Source organism: Arthroderma uncinatum (assembly GCF_011692745.1).
Source record: "Arthroderma uncinatum strain CBS 119779 chromosome Unknown scaffold4, whole genome shotgun sequence".
Classification (NCBI taxonomy): Eukaryota; Fungi; Ascomycota; class Eurotiomycetes; order Onygenales; family Arthrodermataceae; genus Arthroderma; species Arthroderma uncinatum.
Genome location: NW_022983866.1, coordinates 2,244,300 through 2,261,868, shown reverse-complemented (window position 1 = coordinate 2,261,868; position 17,569 = coordinate 2,244,300). Strand labels below are relative to the sequence as shown.

Below are 17,569 nucleotides of genomic sequence, written 5' to 3'. Positions count from 1 at the left end.
GTGAGAAGGCCAGTTAGTGACGCACAATCACCGAAGCAAGGGAGGAAGGAGAATTTATACCATGGGTGACGAAGCTTCCAAAGTTCCTCCCGACTATGCAATGCCAGGTAGCACCCTTTCGTGAGTCGAACTATTCCCATTATCAGCATTTCCATAACTCCCACTGTAATCGTGTAGCCTGGATCCACAAACCTCCTTCTTTATAAATTGCGCAATGTCCTATGACCCCTTCAGTTAGTTAAATCCCAGGAATGTAGTACTCTCGCTCCAATCGCATCACTTGCTTTTTCGATATTGTATTTCTCCATGGCCTCGGTAGCTAAAGGATGGCTGCGTTAGCTGGTCCGTGTCGCAAGGGCGGGGGGCGGTTAGGTCTGCGTACCAACTTCAATGGCTTCATGTTGCATATCCTCGCTCTATTTCTAGTTGTCAGAGACTGTCTCTTGTATATCAGGACAAGCACATCCTCACCATGTCCACAGACTTGATCTGGGCTATATAATTCGCGTGTCAGCCGTTAGCTCCTAATGCGGAGGGGAAGCAAATAGGGGGTGAATGGTACCTTCGAGCTTCTCCCGCTTCTCGGTGGCCATGTTGACTGGCGGTGGAATTGAAAGATCTATAAACTTGTAATAAACAACTGTAACTCAGGAGCTCCGGCTGTGGCTTGTTGCTGGTTGCTTCGTCTCTCTCCCCATGCGTTTCTTCTTCTGTTTTCGTTTTTGGTGACGAAAGGCTGGATGCACGGACCATGGGCATGAACTATTCGGATGACATAATACAGCTCTCACCGCCTTTGGAGGCAGAAAAAAAATATATCAAAAAAACTAAAAAAAAACGAAAAAAACAACAACCAACGTCTTTTCTCTTCGACTCGACGGAGAAGAATGTAATTAGATCGCGGCGTTTGATCTATCACAGAAACATGGAGGGAACTCGTGTGTTTGTGTCTGGGCTCCCGCCCTCGCTCACGAGTGATAAGCTTCGAAATCACTTTGCTCAGCGATTCGAGGTTACTGATGCTCATGTCATTCCCAATCGACGAATTGGCTTCGTGGGATTCAAGGACCCTGATTTTGCCGAGAATGCCGTCAAGTATTTCAATAAGACATTCATCAACATGTCGAAGATATCAGTGGAAATGGCTAGAGCTGTGAGTAGCCTTGACTTCTCCCCATACCCCCGACTCCTCTTATCATACGAGCCGTGTACACAGTGTTAGGCTATTGCGAGGCTAACGAACCTCGAAGGACTCAATGAAAGAAAGCTGACCAGGTATTTCAAGGTCGATGCTGATGGCGAAGCAGATTTGCGGGCAAGGTATAGAAAACACTTGAATGCCAAAAATGATCCTCCTTCTCTCAAGCGGAAACGTGAGACACAAGAGATAGAGGAAGATACAAAGCTACAAGAGTACCTGACTGCCATGCAACCGCCAACGAAGTCACGGACCTGGGCTGATAGCGGTGCCATTCACGCCGCACCTCAACCAGAGGAGTCAAATCCTGTGGTCGGTTCTGAACATGACAATGTTGAACCTGATGGCGATATAGCGATGGGCAATCCCGAGAAGGCGACCACCGTTGCCCCTGCAATGGAGCCACAGGTCTCCAATATCGAAGTCACCGACAACGGTACTTCCGGAGAGACCTTAGAGAATTCAACAGCACCACAAAATGATGATGATTGGTTGCGGTCCAAGACATCTCGACTCCTCGGGCTTCTAGATGAAGATGATGAGATGACCACTCAAACTCAGAGTGCCAAACCCTTAGAAGCTACTGTGGATCATGCCCCGGTGCATCCAGTTAGAACAACTAACACTCAAGCTGCCGTCGAGGAAGAGACAGAGCATGTACCAGAGCCAGCTCCCGATGCTAATGTCGAATCGATCCGGCTTACCGGCCGGCTTTTTATACGAAATCTACCTTACAATGCCTCTGAAGACGATCTTAACGCAACATTTTCTCGTTTCGGCAAAATCGAAGAGGTAAGATATCTTCTCCCTCACTGTTGTTCCCAAATTTCACCCATAGTCTATATGATGATTGTCCTGATAGGGACATCTGATGCTTTGCATATGATGTTACCAGGAAGAGAATTTTAGTAGATGCCTCTTTTAATCTGAAGACTACTGCCCCATTGCTTAGAGTATCAAATCTTTTCATTCAAGTGATTAAATGGAAGCTGACTGAAACTAGACACATGTTGCTACAGATACACGACATTCTAAAAGCAAAGGTTTCGCATACATTCAGTACATTGAGAGTGATGCGGCAATCGAAGCCTATAAACAATTGGATGGGAAAGACTTCCAAGGTCGTTTAATGCACCTATTACCTGCTTCCTCAAAGAAAACGTACAAGCTAGATGAATTCGAGATCTCAAAGTTGCCATTGAAAAAGCAACAACAAATCAAAAAGAAAGCTGAAGCGGCCTCGTCCACTTTTAGCTGGAATTCTCTGTATATGAACGTAAGTCCCAGTGCCTCGCAATCGAGAATGTAATGCAGTGACTAACAAGCCAAATAGACTGATGCGGTAATGGCTTCCGTAGCTGACAGGTTGGGAGTTTCGAAATCGCAATTGCTTGATCCAACCTCGTCAGATGCTGCCGTCAAGCAAGCTCACGCAGAAACCCATGTTATCCAAGAAACCAAGGCCTATTTTAGTGCCAACGGAGTCAACATAGAGTCATTCAAACAGCGTGAAAGGGGAAACACTGCTATTTTGTTGAAGAATTTCGCATATGGTGTTTCATCTGAGGATATTCGAAAACTGTGTGAACCCTTTGGACAGCTAACACGATTACTTATGCCACCTAGTGGCACAATTGCTATAGTTGAGTTTGCCATGCCAGATGAAACGCAACGAGCATTCAAGGGCCTTGCCTATAAAAGGCTAGGTGATTCAATTCTCTACGTAGAGAAAGCGCCTAAGGACCTATTTGAAGGCGGCCCGGCTGTTACCATGCCATCGGTGCTTAACCAGAAAACCGTTTCTCAGGGCTTTTCTACGTCAGATACGTTCAGAGCGGATGAGCCAGAAGCACCTATGGAGAGTGCAACATTATTTGTCCGCAATCTGAATTTTATTACTACTGACGCGGGTCTAAGTGACTTGTTTAGACCCCTTGACGGTTTTATATCTGCTCAGGTCAAAACGAGACCAGACCCGAAGAAACCCGGCGAACGACTTAGCATGGGTTTTGGCTTCGTGGAATTCCAAAGTCGAGCACAAGCGGAAGCAGCTCTCAAAACTCTCAATGGGTATAAGCTTGATCAGCATGAACTTGTTATCAAACCCTCCCACAAGGGGATGGATGCTGCCGAGCAGCGACGGCGCGAGGATAATGCCAAAAAATCCTCCGCAAAAAGAACCAAGATCATCATCAAAAATCTGCCATTTCAAGCAACGAAGAAGGATATCTGGTCTCTTTTTGCAGCTTATGGCCAGCTTCGATCAGTCCGTGTCCCGAAGAAGTTTGACAGGACCGCCCGCGGTTTTGCCTTTGCTGACTTCGTGAGCTCGAGGGAGGCTGAGAATGCGATGGACGCACTGCGAAATACACATCTTCTCGGCCGACGGCTTGTCCTAGAGTTCGTCTCTGAGGAGGCGACCGACCCAGAAGACCAGATCAAGGAGATTGAAAAGAAGGTCGACGCACAGGTGAACAAAGTTAAGATCCAGAAACTCATGGGATCCGGACGAAAGAAATTCAACGTCGATGCCAACCTTGAAGATTAATATCGACGGGTTGTGCATGTCATCCCTGTTCAGATACAGATAGAACCCTTTGTCAAGTGATAGTAATTCATCCTGTTAAATCTTCCTGCACAAGGCGTAGCATACATATGCAACCCCTCCTTGCGTACATATGCACCCGGTTCTCCAGCATAAGCTTCAAGATATATCATAAACGATATTGTATTACGTCTCGCGGTCCACTCGCCAAGCTGTTCATTGCCTTGGTTGCCTCGTTGTCTCCATGTTCGCTATCAACTGTTCGGAGTTGTTCGTCTGACGATAATCAATGACCAACGCCCTAACTATTTTTATGCAAAGCCTCAACTGCATGAAAACGGATCGTCCAGTTTCCCCCGCAATCCCAGATCTAATCGTAAACCATTTTTATACATTTTTTCGGTGATTTATTCCTGGATTCTTGGTCCACAGCCATTTTCTGGTTCGTCCGTACCCACCGCAACCATAGCCGTAGGCCCGCTTTCTTCCGCCGGATAGCTAGAAACATCGCCATCAACTGTCGAATTTTCTTCAACGCTGTATTCTCAGAGAACTTTTGGAGTTAACATCTTTATTCTTCCCGGATATCTGCATATAATCTCGAAAATATGGCATCTAGCCCCCCGAATCTAACGGCCCCGGCCGTCAAGCTGAACAGTGGCTATGCCATGCCGCTTGTAGGGTTTGGACTATGGAAAGTCAATAAAGACACCTGCGCGGACCAAGTTTATAACGCCATTCGAACTGGATATCGTCTGTTCGATGGCGCCTGTGGTACGTAGGTATCGATCCATGTTGTGATGCATCCGTTTCTCACTCTGATTATGCAGATTATGGAAACGAAGTAGAAGCCGGCCAAGGTGTAGCACGCGCTATTAAGGAAGGTATCGTGAAGCGGGAGGATCTCTTTATCGTCTCCAAGCTCTGGGGAACCTTCCACGACCCCAACCATGTCGAGCAAGCATGTCGCCGTCAATTGTCCGACTGGGGCATCGACTACTTCGATCTGTTCATCGTCCATTTCCCCATTTCTCTGAAACATGTCGACCCCGCCGTTCGATATCCCCCAGAGTGGTCTGCTCCCGGTGAAAAACCCGAAAGAGGCGATGTACCTATGCACAAGACCTGGGGAGCAATGGAAGAGCTGGTGGATAAGAAGCTTGCCCGCAGCATCGGAATAAGCAACTTTAGCCCTCAGCTGATCATGGACTTGCTGCGATATGCGAGAATCCGACCTTCTACCTTGCAGATAGAGCATCACCCATACCTCACTCAGGAGGGATTGGTCAAGTATGCTCAGGAGGAGGGATTGACCGTGACGGCATATTCATCCCTTGGTCCACAGAGCTTTATCGAGCTGGAGAATAAGGCGGCCACTGGAACGACGCTGCTCCTCGAACACCCGACTATCAAATCCTCCGCAGAGAAGCATGGTAAAACTCCTGCACAGGTATTGCTTCGATGGGCCACGCAGAGAGGTGTTGCTGTTATCCCAAAGAGCAATAATCCAGACAGACTTGCGCAGAACCTGGATGCCACAAGCTTCAACCTTACAGCGAATGAAGTCAGTGCTATTAGCGCTCTTAACCAGGGGCTACGATTCAATAATCCTCCAAGTGTAAGTGGATGTTTATCAGCCCAATCTGATCTGATTATGGTAACTGACTCTCCGCGCATCGGCACGTTTAGTACGACGTTAACTTTCCAATCTTTGGATAAATATTTCATCAGTAATCTCTTACCAACGGGTGAGACTATATACAAAAATATGGAATATCAAAATATTAGGATAGTATTGCTACGCTAGGTAGTGCCTTAAGCAATTGAACCAATTTTCTCTTGATATATATCCAAATAAACGTGAGAGTGGCTGAAACAAGCATTACCTACAGTATATAAATGTAATAGTTTTCGTTTTATCAGGCCAAGGCTGAGAGGAGACTTCTCACTTTATCTTCAGGTAGACACTATTCGGAGGTTCCACCTGATAGTAAGCACTGCACCGCAATCAGCTTGCCATGGATATATTGTCTCATCTGAAAACACTCAGCTGAGAACAGAGCTCGAATGGCTGATTCCACATGATTTATCCACCAATCCGCTCGATGCACGTAGCACCTTCTTCGTTGGTAGGATAAATTCTGTCGTCTGCGGAGAACTTGGGCAAGATAGGATTCTGTAGTGTAACACGCATAGGTGCGCCTCTCGTCTGGAGTGTGGAGTAGGAGGTGGCACGCAAGATGGCGCATGCTTTGATACCAGTCATCGATCTTTCGATCAAGACCAAGCATCTTGCATACGGGGAACGCCGACAGCTATTATCGACTTGCTGCGGCATTCAATACACCACCATTACCAAGGCGTTTGGTAAATGAGCATACATGGGTCAGAAATATTTTTCACAATTCCTGAGATCCCAATGCATCAAGTTTACTCAAGCTGAGTCTAGCTTCTGCTTGGACTGATCAATATCGTGGCTCCCTGCCTCTTCCCTCTTCTTCGCTTCCAGGCCTTGTCTCCACATATCCATTAGCGAAGTACCTCCAGCCTTAACGGTCTCATCATAGATCCGGTCTTGAATCCGAAATGGCATCGAAAATTTCCGCCTCGTAAAGCAATCGGCATATTCCGCGAGGGGTGCGCGGCAAATTGGCGAGCGCATCAAATCTTGTACCTCTAGCCAATGGCGTGAAATTTGGAAGCCCATGTTATATGGGTTCTTGCGCATATTTCCTTCGTGGTCATATTCCGAAGCTGCGATTGTGCATTCGATGGTCTGGCTGTGAGCGTCATCGTGAGAGTTTGGAGCGCGCCCGTCAAGGCTAGAGGAGTTGATATGATCGTTTTGAGTAGGAAAGCCAGAATTGTTTGGTATCGACGGATCAGAGAGGGAAACAATCAACGGTGAGGCGCCGATTGCGTCGCTTGCTGCCTGAGACGATTCGAAGATTGCGAAGGCTGAGCCTCCAGATGTGGACGTTCTAATCTTGAAATACTATTGTAAAATTAGCACTGAAAGCGACAAATACGCGGTTGGCCGTATAGATACACACCGTACCTTTGTATTAAGAAAAGACGATATTTCGCCAAACTTCTGTAATGACTTCAGAACTGATCTGCTCTGAGCCAAAGTGCGAGGAGCTGGGCTCATCCTGACATGCACCTGGCGACTATTGATAGGAACCCGAAGCGCAGATGCCATTGCGAGTCCACAGTACAAGGTCTGTCAGGGGACGATGTTGTCTGCACGTTAATCAAGATATCTCACAATTTTGAGACCGGTAATAATCAGGATCTCGGTGCTTGCGGTCTCGTACTTTTATCTTTGTTCTTTGCAGCAACGAAATAGTATTTGGCTTATGTAATCAGACGCAAGACTAACGGCTTCACGTTGCATAAATCTGCATGATAGCAACTTGTAGAGAAGGGTTTGATTAGACGATCTCAGAGGAGTGAGAATACAGGATAGTAAAGGGGCAAGCTTTGTTATATGGAAAAAACAATGATTCACCTTGACACGTCTTAGTTTATCAAGAAACTATATATTAAATCAGGGATATGCAACGAATGGACTGGACAGTAATCTTATAAGGAACTAGGGATTGAGATATCCTATTTTGAAGAATGATTCCTAATTCTCACGTGTGCCGGTGCGCCATCCCTAGGATGCGATGTCAATTTTCCAGTGGTATACATTATATCGCCCTCCACCACTTGCTTCGTCACTTTCAATCCCTGCTTCTCTCTCATCTTGTCCCACTCTTCCCAAGCCATTTCAACATCGAATTTTCTGGCGACAAGCACCAAGGCCAGCTTGAGCTCAACCATTACTAATTCCCGGCCAATGCATTTCCTAGGCCCAAGCTGGAAAGCTCGCCACGCATTCTTTGGTGGATGTAAGGGATCGTTTTCCGGCACCATGAATCGTTCGGGAATAAAATCAAGGGGATCTGGGAAATTTGCCGGATCTCGATGTATGGTTATACTGCTGTCGAAAAGATCGAACCCCTGTGTTAGCCACGCTATATCTGAGCCAGCTATCTTGAACGTAAAATTTGGCTGCCCTTTCCGGATCGTGATAGTCGCCGGGTTTAGGCGTAGGCTCTCTTTGATGACCCCTTGTGCGTACGACAGTGAGTCCAAAATATGAAGAGCTTCCCGTATCATATCGGCGGCGATATTCGGATCAGGACCGAAGACTGTATCATGCTCAGCACGAAGTTTCGCAAGGCATTCAGGATGGAGTTGGAGATGTCTAAATATCTGTGGAAGAGTAATCGATACTATATCATCCCCGCCGAAAAAGAAGACCATCAGTTGGCAGAACACAAGCTCGATGAGTGACTCTCCTGGAATGGGAGTGGAGGTTCCTTTCTCTATAGCCCCATGATTAACTTCTTTGACTCCAGCCTGGAGTATGGTCCGGGGTCCAGGCTTAGGTGTGCCAAAGCTGTCCATGACAAATGGCCTCAGAAATTCAAAGAGCTGCTGCCTCTTTCTTCTCACAGCGAGCTTAAACATCGGCGTTGCCCTCCAGATGAGTTTGAAGACATTAAGAGTGATTTCCATACGTTCAAGTTGTTCTCGGTAAGCCACAGTAAACAGGGATGGGTTAGGTGACCGTGAGTTCAACCGAGTGCCCCTGCTATGGTATTAGCGCTGACCGGCTAAGACGGATATAGATCTAGATGACTTACAGAACAACCCTGCCAGCGACATCAAAGGCTAAGTTAGATGAGATTTGCTCGAGCTGGAAGACCTGGCCCCATGCGCCATTCTCGCCTGCAAGACTCAAAGCGTATCCGAAAAGGCCTCAACCTCCTGTAATACAGCAGGTATCCAGGTTCTAATATTAGCTTGGCTGAATCCAGGGTTGAATCTTGAGCGCCAGGCACGCCATTCTTCGCCGTGCATACAGTTAAGGTCCTTTCCCTTCGAAATTGGGTTCAAGAATTCCCCTTGCATGGGAGACCTGGGGAGCAAGGTCGTCCCAATCTCTATCTGATAAGAGACGTATGCTTCCATAGAAAAAGCCATGGGGGCTGAAATGGGCCAGACGTCAACATAGACAACCGGAGGGCATTGATCCTCGTCTGGAGAGAATCTCCTCCAGTGTTTACTGATGTAGTACCCAAAAGTTTGAATGAAATTCGCATCTGAAGCCCAATCAAGGTAGAACTGGCGTACAATAAGAAGATGGCCTAGGAGGAACGAGTGGGTCATGATAGGCTAGAGGCGTTAGATTAGGGTATAATTAGAGAACGAAAAAGGAACATACGATGCCTTGAGCTTTCAGATTCCTAAATTTGCTTATTGCTTGGTATAGCCTCATGGAAAACCACAGTATCAACAATGTAGGAATGGCAACTACACTCCCTAAAGGATTCAGTAGATGGATAATGGAGTCCATTTCGATATCGAAATGAAAAATGTGGGAAGTTGGCTTTATGAATGAGGGAACTGGAGTGTTGGGGAGCGGTAATTTGTAGCTGACGGACTGTGGGGGAAATATGAGTGCAGTAAAGCCATGAGCTGTACAGCTTTATATCTTGCAATCTTCTCCTGAGCAGGGACTCTTAGTCAATAGCCTCTATTCCTGACACACCTTTCAGAAAGATTGATCCCGTATATACCTTGCATAGGATATTCAGAGGTTTTCTTGGTGGCATCATGGAAACCAGGGCTGGCTATAGGCCCCCTCAGCCTGCAGTGGCACCAGAATATCTCCAACTCTGTATATATGGGATATATGAGGTGAGATTGATGTTGGAATCGGGTGTCCCCGTCGGTAAGCCCTCTGCAGTGTTGACCCATAACAGCCATCTCTCAGCTCCGAACGAAAAGGTCAATGGGTTATGGCGGGCCGTTTGTATATTCTTTTCTTCGTCGTCAGCTGAAGTCTCCCTGCTTAGAAAATATAACTCAAGGTTCAGCTTAAATCCTACCTAGGTAGCCACACACGTCCTACCCAGTCAGCCACACATATCGCATCCAGACAGCCACGGAGAGGTACATCGAAGAGGAATCCGAACCACGTCTGCCTGGGGTATAAATAGTCCTATGATTTCTTAGTCGTTGAGGTAAGACTTTAATCATTATCTGTGGCAGTGTGAAATTCAATTCAAGCACCCCCCAAACTAGTTCAATCTTTTCGCATATCAAAAAATGACGGTGGAATCGTTCTCTTCAGTCTGCAGGCCCATAGACGCGAGCAAAGTCTCTGTGTTCTTTTCCCGTTATCCTGCTGCTATAAGTGTATCCTCCCGTGAGGTTGAGAATGCACTTAGACGCATTGGCGAGCAAGCTACTGAAGAAGGATCGCGAGAGAGACGACGAGCTCGGATTCGGCACATCAACCCTTACAGTGACCCTTTCGCCGTCTGACACTGTACAGCGTTCTCTAAAAGGCTCGTCTTGTTATCCAGTATCGTTGAGATCATGTGGATTCACGATGGTAAAATTTCATTTTGTATCAGGATGGGCCGGTCAACAAGATCGACAGCTGACATTTCTGTTCGTTTGCATTGCAGATGTAACTGAAGAAATGGAACACAACGCTGTAAGTCACTATCACACTTTGGGAATGGATGGTCATTAAAAATTCTTTAGGCATGCAGAGAGCATGATAGTTTGGCGAGAGTACTCCGCCTCGATATCGATCCCTCGACGTTCAAGCCGGATAACGTGCGCCAGGCGGCGTTGGCTCCATTGATTCGAAAGGCCATTGATATGGACCCTGCGCAGGCTCCCCTTATGATCAAGACGCTGAAAAATTACCTAAAGACCTTTGATAACTGCGGTGATGATTTTGAAAAGATGGACAAGTACATGCCATATCGTATCCCTAACTGTGGTTATTGGTGAGTTTTGACATGTGTCTTAGATATTTCAACATATACAGTATCTAATAGAAAGCAGGATCTCGTCATTCTTTATCCGCTGGGGTATGGATATCACCCTGAGCAAGTCCGGTTACGAGCCCATCCGGCAATATGACATTGCAATGGGCAATGTCCTTGGTCTGACGAATGACTACTTCAGCTGGAATGTCGAGAAGGACTAGCCAACAGACCGTATCAGAAATGCGGTGAGGGTCATTATGAGGGAACATGGAGTCCCCGCGGACACGGCGAAGACCATGCTGCTTGGTATAATCGTTGAGGAAGAGGGCAAAGCAGCAAAACTCAAGGAACAGCGTTTGAGGAAGCAGGTCTCAAAGGAGATCTTGAAGTACTTCAGTGCAATTGAGCTGTACGTTGGTGGGAGCTGCTACTGGCATTCAACTGCACCGCGATATCGGATATTTGAGTAAACCGTCGAGGTTGTCAAATATATCCAGGTTGATAGATAAAGGATGAAGTTGGATGGACGAGCTGAAGTGTGAAGTGGAAGGTTGCCTGAAGAGATATATCACGTGATATCAGGTCGGTTTCGGGCGTTTACTGGAAGAGACGTCATTCTTTAGATTAAAGCTACTTTGATAGATTATATTTTTATAGTTGAACTTTCCCTCGAAAATGCAATTGATAGGACCATAGCATCGAAGTTTCTACTTGATACGACATCCATAACTGGCAGAGAACTCACTTGAGAAAAACTTACGCGGCATAATACGCAATTTACATTCGCTGGCGGAACAATGTATACTTGCTGAGCACAAATAACCGGTAAAGGAAATCGTTATTTCTAGAGCTAAGGTTAACTTTGTTTGCTAGAAATGATATTTCTCATCAGAGCTCAGAGCCTAAACTGCTACCTCTTCGGTTCTTCCTCAATTTTATCTTTCGCTTCCCAGTTCGGGCCTAACTCAATAAAGCCGCCGTTAACAAGCTCGAACACAGCCGCAAGCGCCCAAGTTCGAGGTAAACTTGCTCCCCATCACTTGAGTTGATCGAATGGACTCCTTTAAGGCGCTCGTCCATTCATCTGTAGCGCCTAGAACCATACCAAAGTAGCGAGTTTTTGACCAACCACGATATAAAATGGTCAGTATTAAATACCACTAAAACGATCGCGTAGCCGAGGAGATACTTGTGGGGGATCTTTATGCCCAATTACTGTATTATTATGCATTGATTGCATGGCTACGTCCGAGCTTGAACATGCAGGCTGTAAAACATGCTGCTAGCCTACTGTGCTTATCAATGACCCAGAGTAGATACTCAGGCCCCGTTTCAGTTCTACCATCACCATAGCCTCGTGGTGTGAGCGGGCCGGCACGATGAGAACGGGCGCTTGACTGAAGCTCGAGAGCTAGACGCCCGAGTCACGAGCTCTCGTATTGCATCTAGATCGAAAATGGAAGCAGGGAATCATGCCTGATCTGGTGCCTTGATGCCTCTCGTGTCGGTTCCGCTTGAACTGCACGGGTCTTGGCTTATAGATAAAGACATGATCATATCAAGGCGCTGAGCAAAACTCTGACCAGCAGAAGCAGGATGGATGAGAGATCAATTCACCATGTGAGGCTCGTGCATGTACACGGCGTGCAGGACAAGGTGAAGTCAAGACTGAAGGCGAGAAGACCTGACCCCAATTGTGGAGAATTCGCCTGCATATTTCGGCAGCTGTCTGTATGCAAAATGCATAGCATCCGTTATATAGGCTCCATCGGGTCTTGGCCGGGGTAAATCTGGCTGCTCCGGCCGGTATTTTCGATGCTCCCATCCGTCGGCAAAGCAAGATTTTATGCCTTAACTCTCGACTGCAATGGTGTCATGTCGAAAATCACACGACAACCATGACGGTCGAGTCATGCGTTCATCCGTAGACTCCAGGCCCATCGTCCACACCCATAACCATCTCCCCCCCGTCCCTTGTCACCGTCGGCGTTATGTAACCTGGAGATCAGCGGTCCGCTTCCATCAGGTTGTGCTGCGATGGATGTGATGGGAACCTTAGGCCAATAGCACAGTCTCCCCCCGTGCATGGTACCATGTAATTACCTGCCTATACTTACTTACACTGGTTCCTCCACGGGCTAGGCTGTGACCGGGCACCTCGAGAGGTCTCCTAGTCCGCTGCAGACCAGCCGCTAGTGTCCTGTCGCCCCTGGCCTCCCGCCAGTCAGCATCGCAGATTGGCCACTGACCAGAGACCCTGGCCGCCTGGACTGTGATGAGGACGGCGCTGCCCAATGAGACGGTCCTCGGGGGCCATCACACATATCCTATTTATACACCGGGAGCCATGGACAGGCAGGTATCCGGCGTATACCCCGTCGATAGGAGCATGGAGGGAGGTTGCAGAGGTGACAGAGTTGGGAAGAAGTGAGAATAAAGTGTGTATCGACCCTGTATCGACCCTGTATCGAGGACGTATCGCAGCCGTATCGTAGCCGTATCGAGGCCGTACCAGGGCCTGCCTCCAGTGACCTCCTGCAGGCTCCAGCGGGCGGCAGTGGGCTGACACCGCCCGATCGCAGCTGGTAACGCCTGATACCGCCCCAATACCAACGATACGGCTACCCGCCCAGCGCCTCGCGGGAGTCTTACATAAGCTAACCCAGACTTCATCCCAACTTCGACTCCCTTCCTCTCCCTTTGTGGCCTGCACCCTTCCACCGACCACCAGCAACTCTTGCGACCGACCTCTCCCTGCACCGCTCCAGACACCGCATACGGCACCCTCAGTTCCAGACACCCGTCCCAGTGCCGCTTTGCGACCGTTGCAAACGCCCAGTTTCGCTCGTCCGGACCGAGCAAGCGGTCCTCTCGAAGCCACGCTCGAGGGGGTTCTCCCAGCAACACTCGCGGCACAGCTCAGCTACACCTCAGCACCGTTGGTCGGGCGCGAGAGAGGAGTCTCAGACAGGCTGCTAGCCAACACCGTATCAGGGGTTTCAGCCTTATTTTCACATTCTCTCAAATCTACTCTTTCACCGGGACTGCGACCACAGTTTGGAGGTGCCTGCTGGAACGTGTGATATTTTGTGAATTGTTCTCAAATTGACAATCCATCCACGCCACAATCGACTCGATTGGATAGTCGGCAGCCAGAGGTCGCTGGAAATCATCAGTCCTACCGCTCTTTCGTTTAGCGGAAATTTGCTTCGTTGAAGGGGAGACCAACCACCTCCTGTTTCTCGAACTAGCTCCAATTCGGCGCTACCATTCGCATATACCACGCTGTGCCAATGACAACATCTTCTACAATTCCAGGTAAGCTCTCATTCATAAATAGAAAAAAAAAACATACCACGTGAACATCAATTGACTCGCATGTTTTGCTCTAGACTCAAGCCTGGCTCCCCAAGACCACACCAAACCCTCAGATCCAATGTCTCACGATGCGCCGGCGTCCTCCTTTACGGAGGCCGTAGAGCGGCCCAAGAAGAATCGATCTTTCCTCCGTATTCCGTCTCGCTCGTCGTCAAAGAAGAATAGGGAAACGTCACAATCAGAAGACCTAACCCGGGAAGGCACTGGAGTATCGCTATCCACTTCACAGACAAACCTGACAGGGAGCCACAGCAAGGCGAGCAGCACAAGGTCACGACAAGCGCAGCCTCTGGAGCCCAGAGCTGCCCATATCGGAACCAAAAATGGAGTCCCACGGACGGAACATGAATCGAAGGTGGAAAAGAAGCCAAGGGGTTCGCTGTGGTCATTCCTGAGCTGCTGTCGTGCGCCTAAAGACGACGGCGATGGTGAAGATATGGCCTCGCGCCCACCAAAGCCGATAGCCAAACCTCATTCCCTAAGGAATAAGCAATCAATTTCCGAGAAACCGGATGCCGGCGTTGCAGAATCGAGCAATACCGATAGGAAAGATGCGAATGACACTACCGAGAAACCAGCCATCAAGATATCTGACGAGCAGAGCACGCAGAAGACAGAAAATGATACTATGGTCGCCGTCGACGATGGACACAAACCAGTCATAGCTAAGAACGAGGATGAAGAGGCATCTACCCTTTCTGGTCGTGACGGTAACCCCCATCATCAAATCGAGCCGGTAGTCCCGGAAACTTCCAAACTTGAGTCAGGATATCTGCTATCTGAAGAATCTGGCGCGTCGAATTCTACACTTGCTCCTCCAACTGAAAAACACGCAGAGCCTTCACCGCCTACCTCAGAGCAACAGAATAGGGGTGACGAGACCAACATGCATGACCAGTATCCGACCACCACTGTTGACGAACCAGTTGCCGAAGTGAATAACCAAGTAGCTCATCAAACCAACCTCCCGCCCCCACCTCCATTAGACCGTCAATATACTCAGTCAAACGCGGATAAGCCAGTTCCACCAGTCCCATCAGTCCAGAATGAAAAGCAAAAATGGCTATTACCTCCCATTCAAGACCATTTCAACGGCCGGAAATGTTTGGTGTTGGATCTTGATGAAACCCTTGTCCATAGCAGCTTCAAGGTAGGATACATCTAGCCATTTTCTATTGAACCCGTTATTAACATAACGTATTTAGGTCCTTGACAAAGCCGATTTCACCATCCCCGTTGAGATTGAAGGGCAGTACCACAACATCTATGTGATCAAACGTCCTGGAGTAGATCAATTCATGAAACGCGTTGGTGAACTTTACGAAGTTGTTGTTTTTACTGCGTCTGTCTCGAAGGTTTGTTCAGCCTACTTTAGATATCATGCTGGAGCTATTGCTAACACCTACACAGTACGGAGACCCTCTACTAGATAAACTAGATATCCACAAGGTCGTCCACCATCGCCTTTTCCGAGACAGCTGTTACAACCACCAAGGGAACTATGTGAAGGTACCTATTCCTCTCTCTCTCTCACATATATAATAACTTAGCTAATCCTTTCGCCAGGACCTTTCACAAGTTGGCCGAGACTTGAAGGAAACCATCATTATCGACAACTCTCCAACCTCGTACATATTCCACCCCAAACATGCAATCCCTATCAGCAGCTGGTTCTCAGACGCCCACGACAACGAATTACTCGATCTCATTCCAGTCCTAGAGGACTTAGCCCACAGCCAAGTACGGGATGTGAGCTTGGTGCTAGATGTCGCCTTATAGCATCCGCATGCTTAATACAGCTAGCACTCGACGTGTGCCAGCGTGACGTTTTTCATACCTATCCCCTTGTTAATTAACCCTCAAAAATTCTGGACTTTGCCTGTGCACCTAAAAAAAGATGCTCTATTATACGAGCCACGTTCGTTTTAATACCCTATTTGTTTTCACTAGTTTTCTTTGTCGTCTCTCTATTATTACCCCTCGAGCACTTTTTTCCCTCTGTCATTTCCATTTTTCCATTCCATACTTTGAAATATCTTCGGCATATCTCCACCTACAACCCCCTTATCCTTCTTCCTGTTGTTTTTATAAACAGATTCCCTGGCGGCCTTCCTATTCTTCAACCTATTCATTACCTTCTAATTCCACCCGCCTAGTGAGCGTCAACTTGAGATTTCACTTCCCGTGTGCTTCTAGTAGGCTTTGTTCCCCAAACCACTTCTTTCCTCCCAGCCGAAATTACCAACAACCCCTACAACGTTGATGATCTTGACTTCGGGTCTTCTATTTCTCACCATCTACCCATTTAACCTCCCTTCCCCGCTGTTCCCAGAATTTCCGAATTCCGAATCCGCGAAAAGGCGCCACATTGCACATCCATTTCCTTGTCTAATCCCATTCCCTATCACCTCCTCACCTCCGTCCCCCTTCCCGTCATCTCCCTGATATCCCAACTATCCAGTTATTTTAAATCCAGTTATACATCCTTTGATACAACACATCCAGTTATGCATCAGCTTTAGCCCTGAGCCTTGTCATTCATTACTTTCATTTTCAATTTCCCTCCTCTCCCCATAACCCGCATATCATCTTTCTCGTTGGTTCCGCAACGCCACCGTTAAACCTACCTCCAATAACCCAACCTACCCTTCTACCATTCACCATATTGCACTACTTCTTTTAGCCGAGCACCTAGTTTGATTATATACATGCATACTTTTCTTCTACCTTCTAGAACCAAATGTTCTTGTTTCTCTTGCTTATTCTTCTTGCCTGGCATGCATTCATATTTCCATACCTGAGATTTGCAGCTTTCTTCATATTTGCATGCGTTCTAGTAACGTTTTTTTATACTAAATACTTGATGTATTCCTTCGTGTCTATGTTTTAATAGATTGATATTCGAGCCGATCACTACCAATTTGTAGTTATGGAGTAAATATTTTCGAGAGAACCTTTTTCCTAAACATTTAATTCATCCCTACTGTAGCTGTTTGATACACTCGTTCCTTGTCACGTGGCCGAACATGACGCAGTTCGTTCCTGGGCCCGCTATCGATAATAATATAACAGTTATATGGGGCATACTTTTAGATCGAGAACGAAAATCAGACACACGATTGTATCTTACTACCCTGGAGCGTTATTCCACATCATTCCACTGCCTCTGCAGCACCTAGTCCCCGAATCTAACTTACCGGTGGCTTTATCTGGGCAGGCAAGCGCCGTTATACCTGACCGCATTCGGGAAACATTTGCATTACCACGACATGAGTGACGAACCAAAGAGCCATGGCAAGGCTCCGGGCCCTCGCGCTATCCTCACCAACCTAGAAGTTCTGCAGAATCCTCATGAGGATAAGGATGGGCCTGCCCCTGAAAAAATTGAAGCCGATGAAGGTAAAGCAATACGATAGATACCTTGCAAGAGAAAGCCGCTCTAAAAGCTGCAAGATGCTAACTTAGCTACTCTTTACAGACTTGCTGGCAGAATTGGAAGATGATGCGGACGTATGGTTTGCCCAGACTGGTTTGTGGGTTGCCTTGTAGAGCCTAGGTTCTAACCGGTGTGGTCATCCTAGGAAATATATCTTGTTCACTCCAGAG

The 17,569-nt window shown here is 47.5% G+C and overlaps 6 protein-coding genes across 6 annotated transcripts; 5 read left to right on the top strand and 1 right to left on the bottom strand.

Annotated features, from left to right (window-relative positions):
• Positions 1–925: 925 nt before the first annotated feature.
• On the top strand, positions 926–3,746 carry GIQ15_06037 (multiple RNA-binding domain-containing protein 1; the record flags this gene model as incomplete). The annotated part of the gene is made up of 4 exons (XM_033553454.1): positions 926–1,153; positions 1,223–1,990; positions 2,202–2,474; positions 2,532–3,746. The coding sequence occupies 4 exons, from the start codon at positions 926–928 to the stop codon at positions 3,744–3,746; spliced, it is 2,484 nt and encodes an 827-aa protein (XP_033404598.1).
• A 605-nt stretch (positions 3,747–4,351) lies between these two features.
• Positions 4,352–5,462, top strand: GIQ15_06036 (NAD(P)H-dependent D-xylose reductase; the record flags this gene model as incomplete). Its single annotated transcript, XM_033553453.1, has 3 exons — positions 4,352–4,517; positions 4,574–5,361; positions 5,433–5,462. 3 exons carry the CDS (start codon positions 4,352–4,354, stop codon positions 5,460–5,462), a joined length of 984 nt encoding a protein of 327 aa, XP_033404597.1.
• Positions 5,463–6,177: 715 nt separating this feature from the next.
• GIQ15_06035 (uncharacterized protein) lies at positions 6,178–9,153 on the bottom strand (the record flags this gene model as incomplete). Its single annotated transcript, XM_033553452.1, has 5 exons — positions 6,178–6,738; positions 7,386–8,385; positions 8,441–8,525; positions 8,660–8,972; positions 9,022–9,153. The coding sequence occupies 5 exons, from the start codon at positions 9,151–9,153 to the stop codon at positions 6,178–6,180; spliced, it is 2,091 nt and encodes a 696-aa protein (XP_033404596.1).
• Positions 9,154–10,287: 1,134 nt separating this feature from the next.
• Positions 10,288–10,806, top strand: GIQ15_06034 (uncharacterized protein; the record flags this gene model as incomplete). The annotated part of the gene is made up of 3 exons (XM_033553451.1): positions 10,288–10,302; positions 10,353–10,603; positions 10,662–10,806. The coding sequence occupies 3 exons, from the start codon at positions 10,288–10,290 to the stop codon at positions 10,804–10,806; spliced, it is 411 nt and encodes a 136-aa protein (XP_033404595.1).
• A 3,215-nt stretch (positions 10,807–14,021) lies between these two features.
• Positions 14,022–15,742, top strand: GIQ15_06033 (general stress response phosphoprotein phosphatase Psr1/2; the record flags this gene model as incomplete). The annotated part of the gene is made up of 4 exons (XM_033553450.1): positions 14,022–15,113; positions 15,169–15,318; positions 15,374–15,472; positions 15,530–15,742. The coding sequence occupies 4 exons, from the start codon at positions 14,022–14,024 to the stop codon at positions 15,740–15,742; spliced, it is 1,554 nt and encodes a 517-aa protein (XP_033404594.1).
• A 1,490-nt stretch (positions 15,743–17,232) lies between these two features.
• On the top strand, positions 17,233–17,512 carry GIQ15_06032 (uncharacterized protein; the record flags this gene model as incomplete). Its single annotated transcript, XM_033553449.1, has 2 exons — positions 17,233–17,362; positions 17,442–17,512. The coding sequence occupies 2 exons, from the start codon at positions 17,233–17,235 to the stop codon at positions 17,510–17,512; spliced, it is 201 nt and encodes a 66-aa protein (XP_033404593.1).
• Between the last annotated feature and the right edge of the window lie 57 nt (positions 17,513–17,569).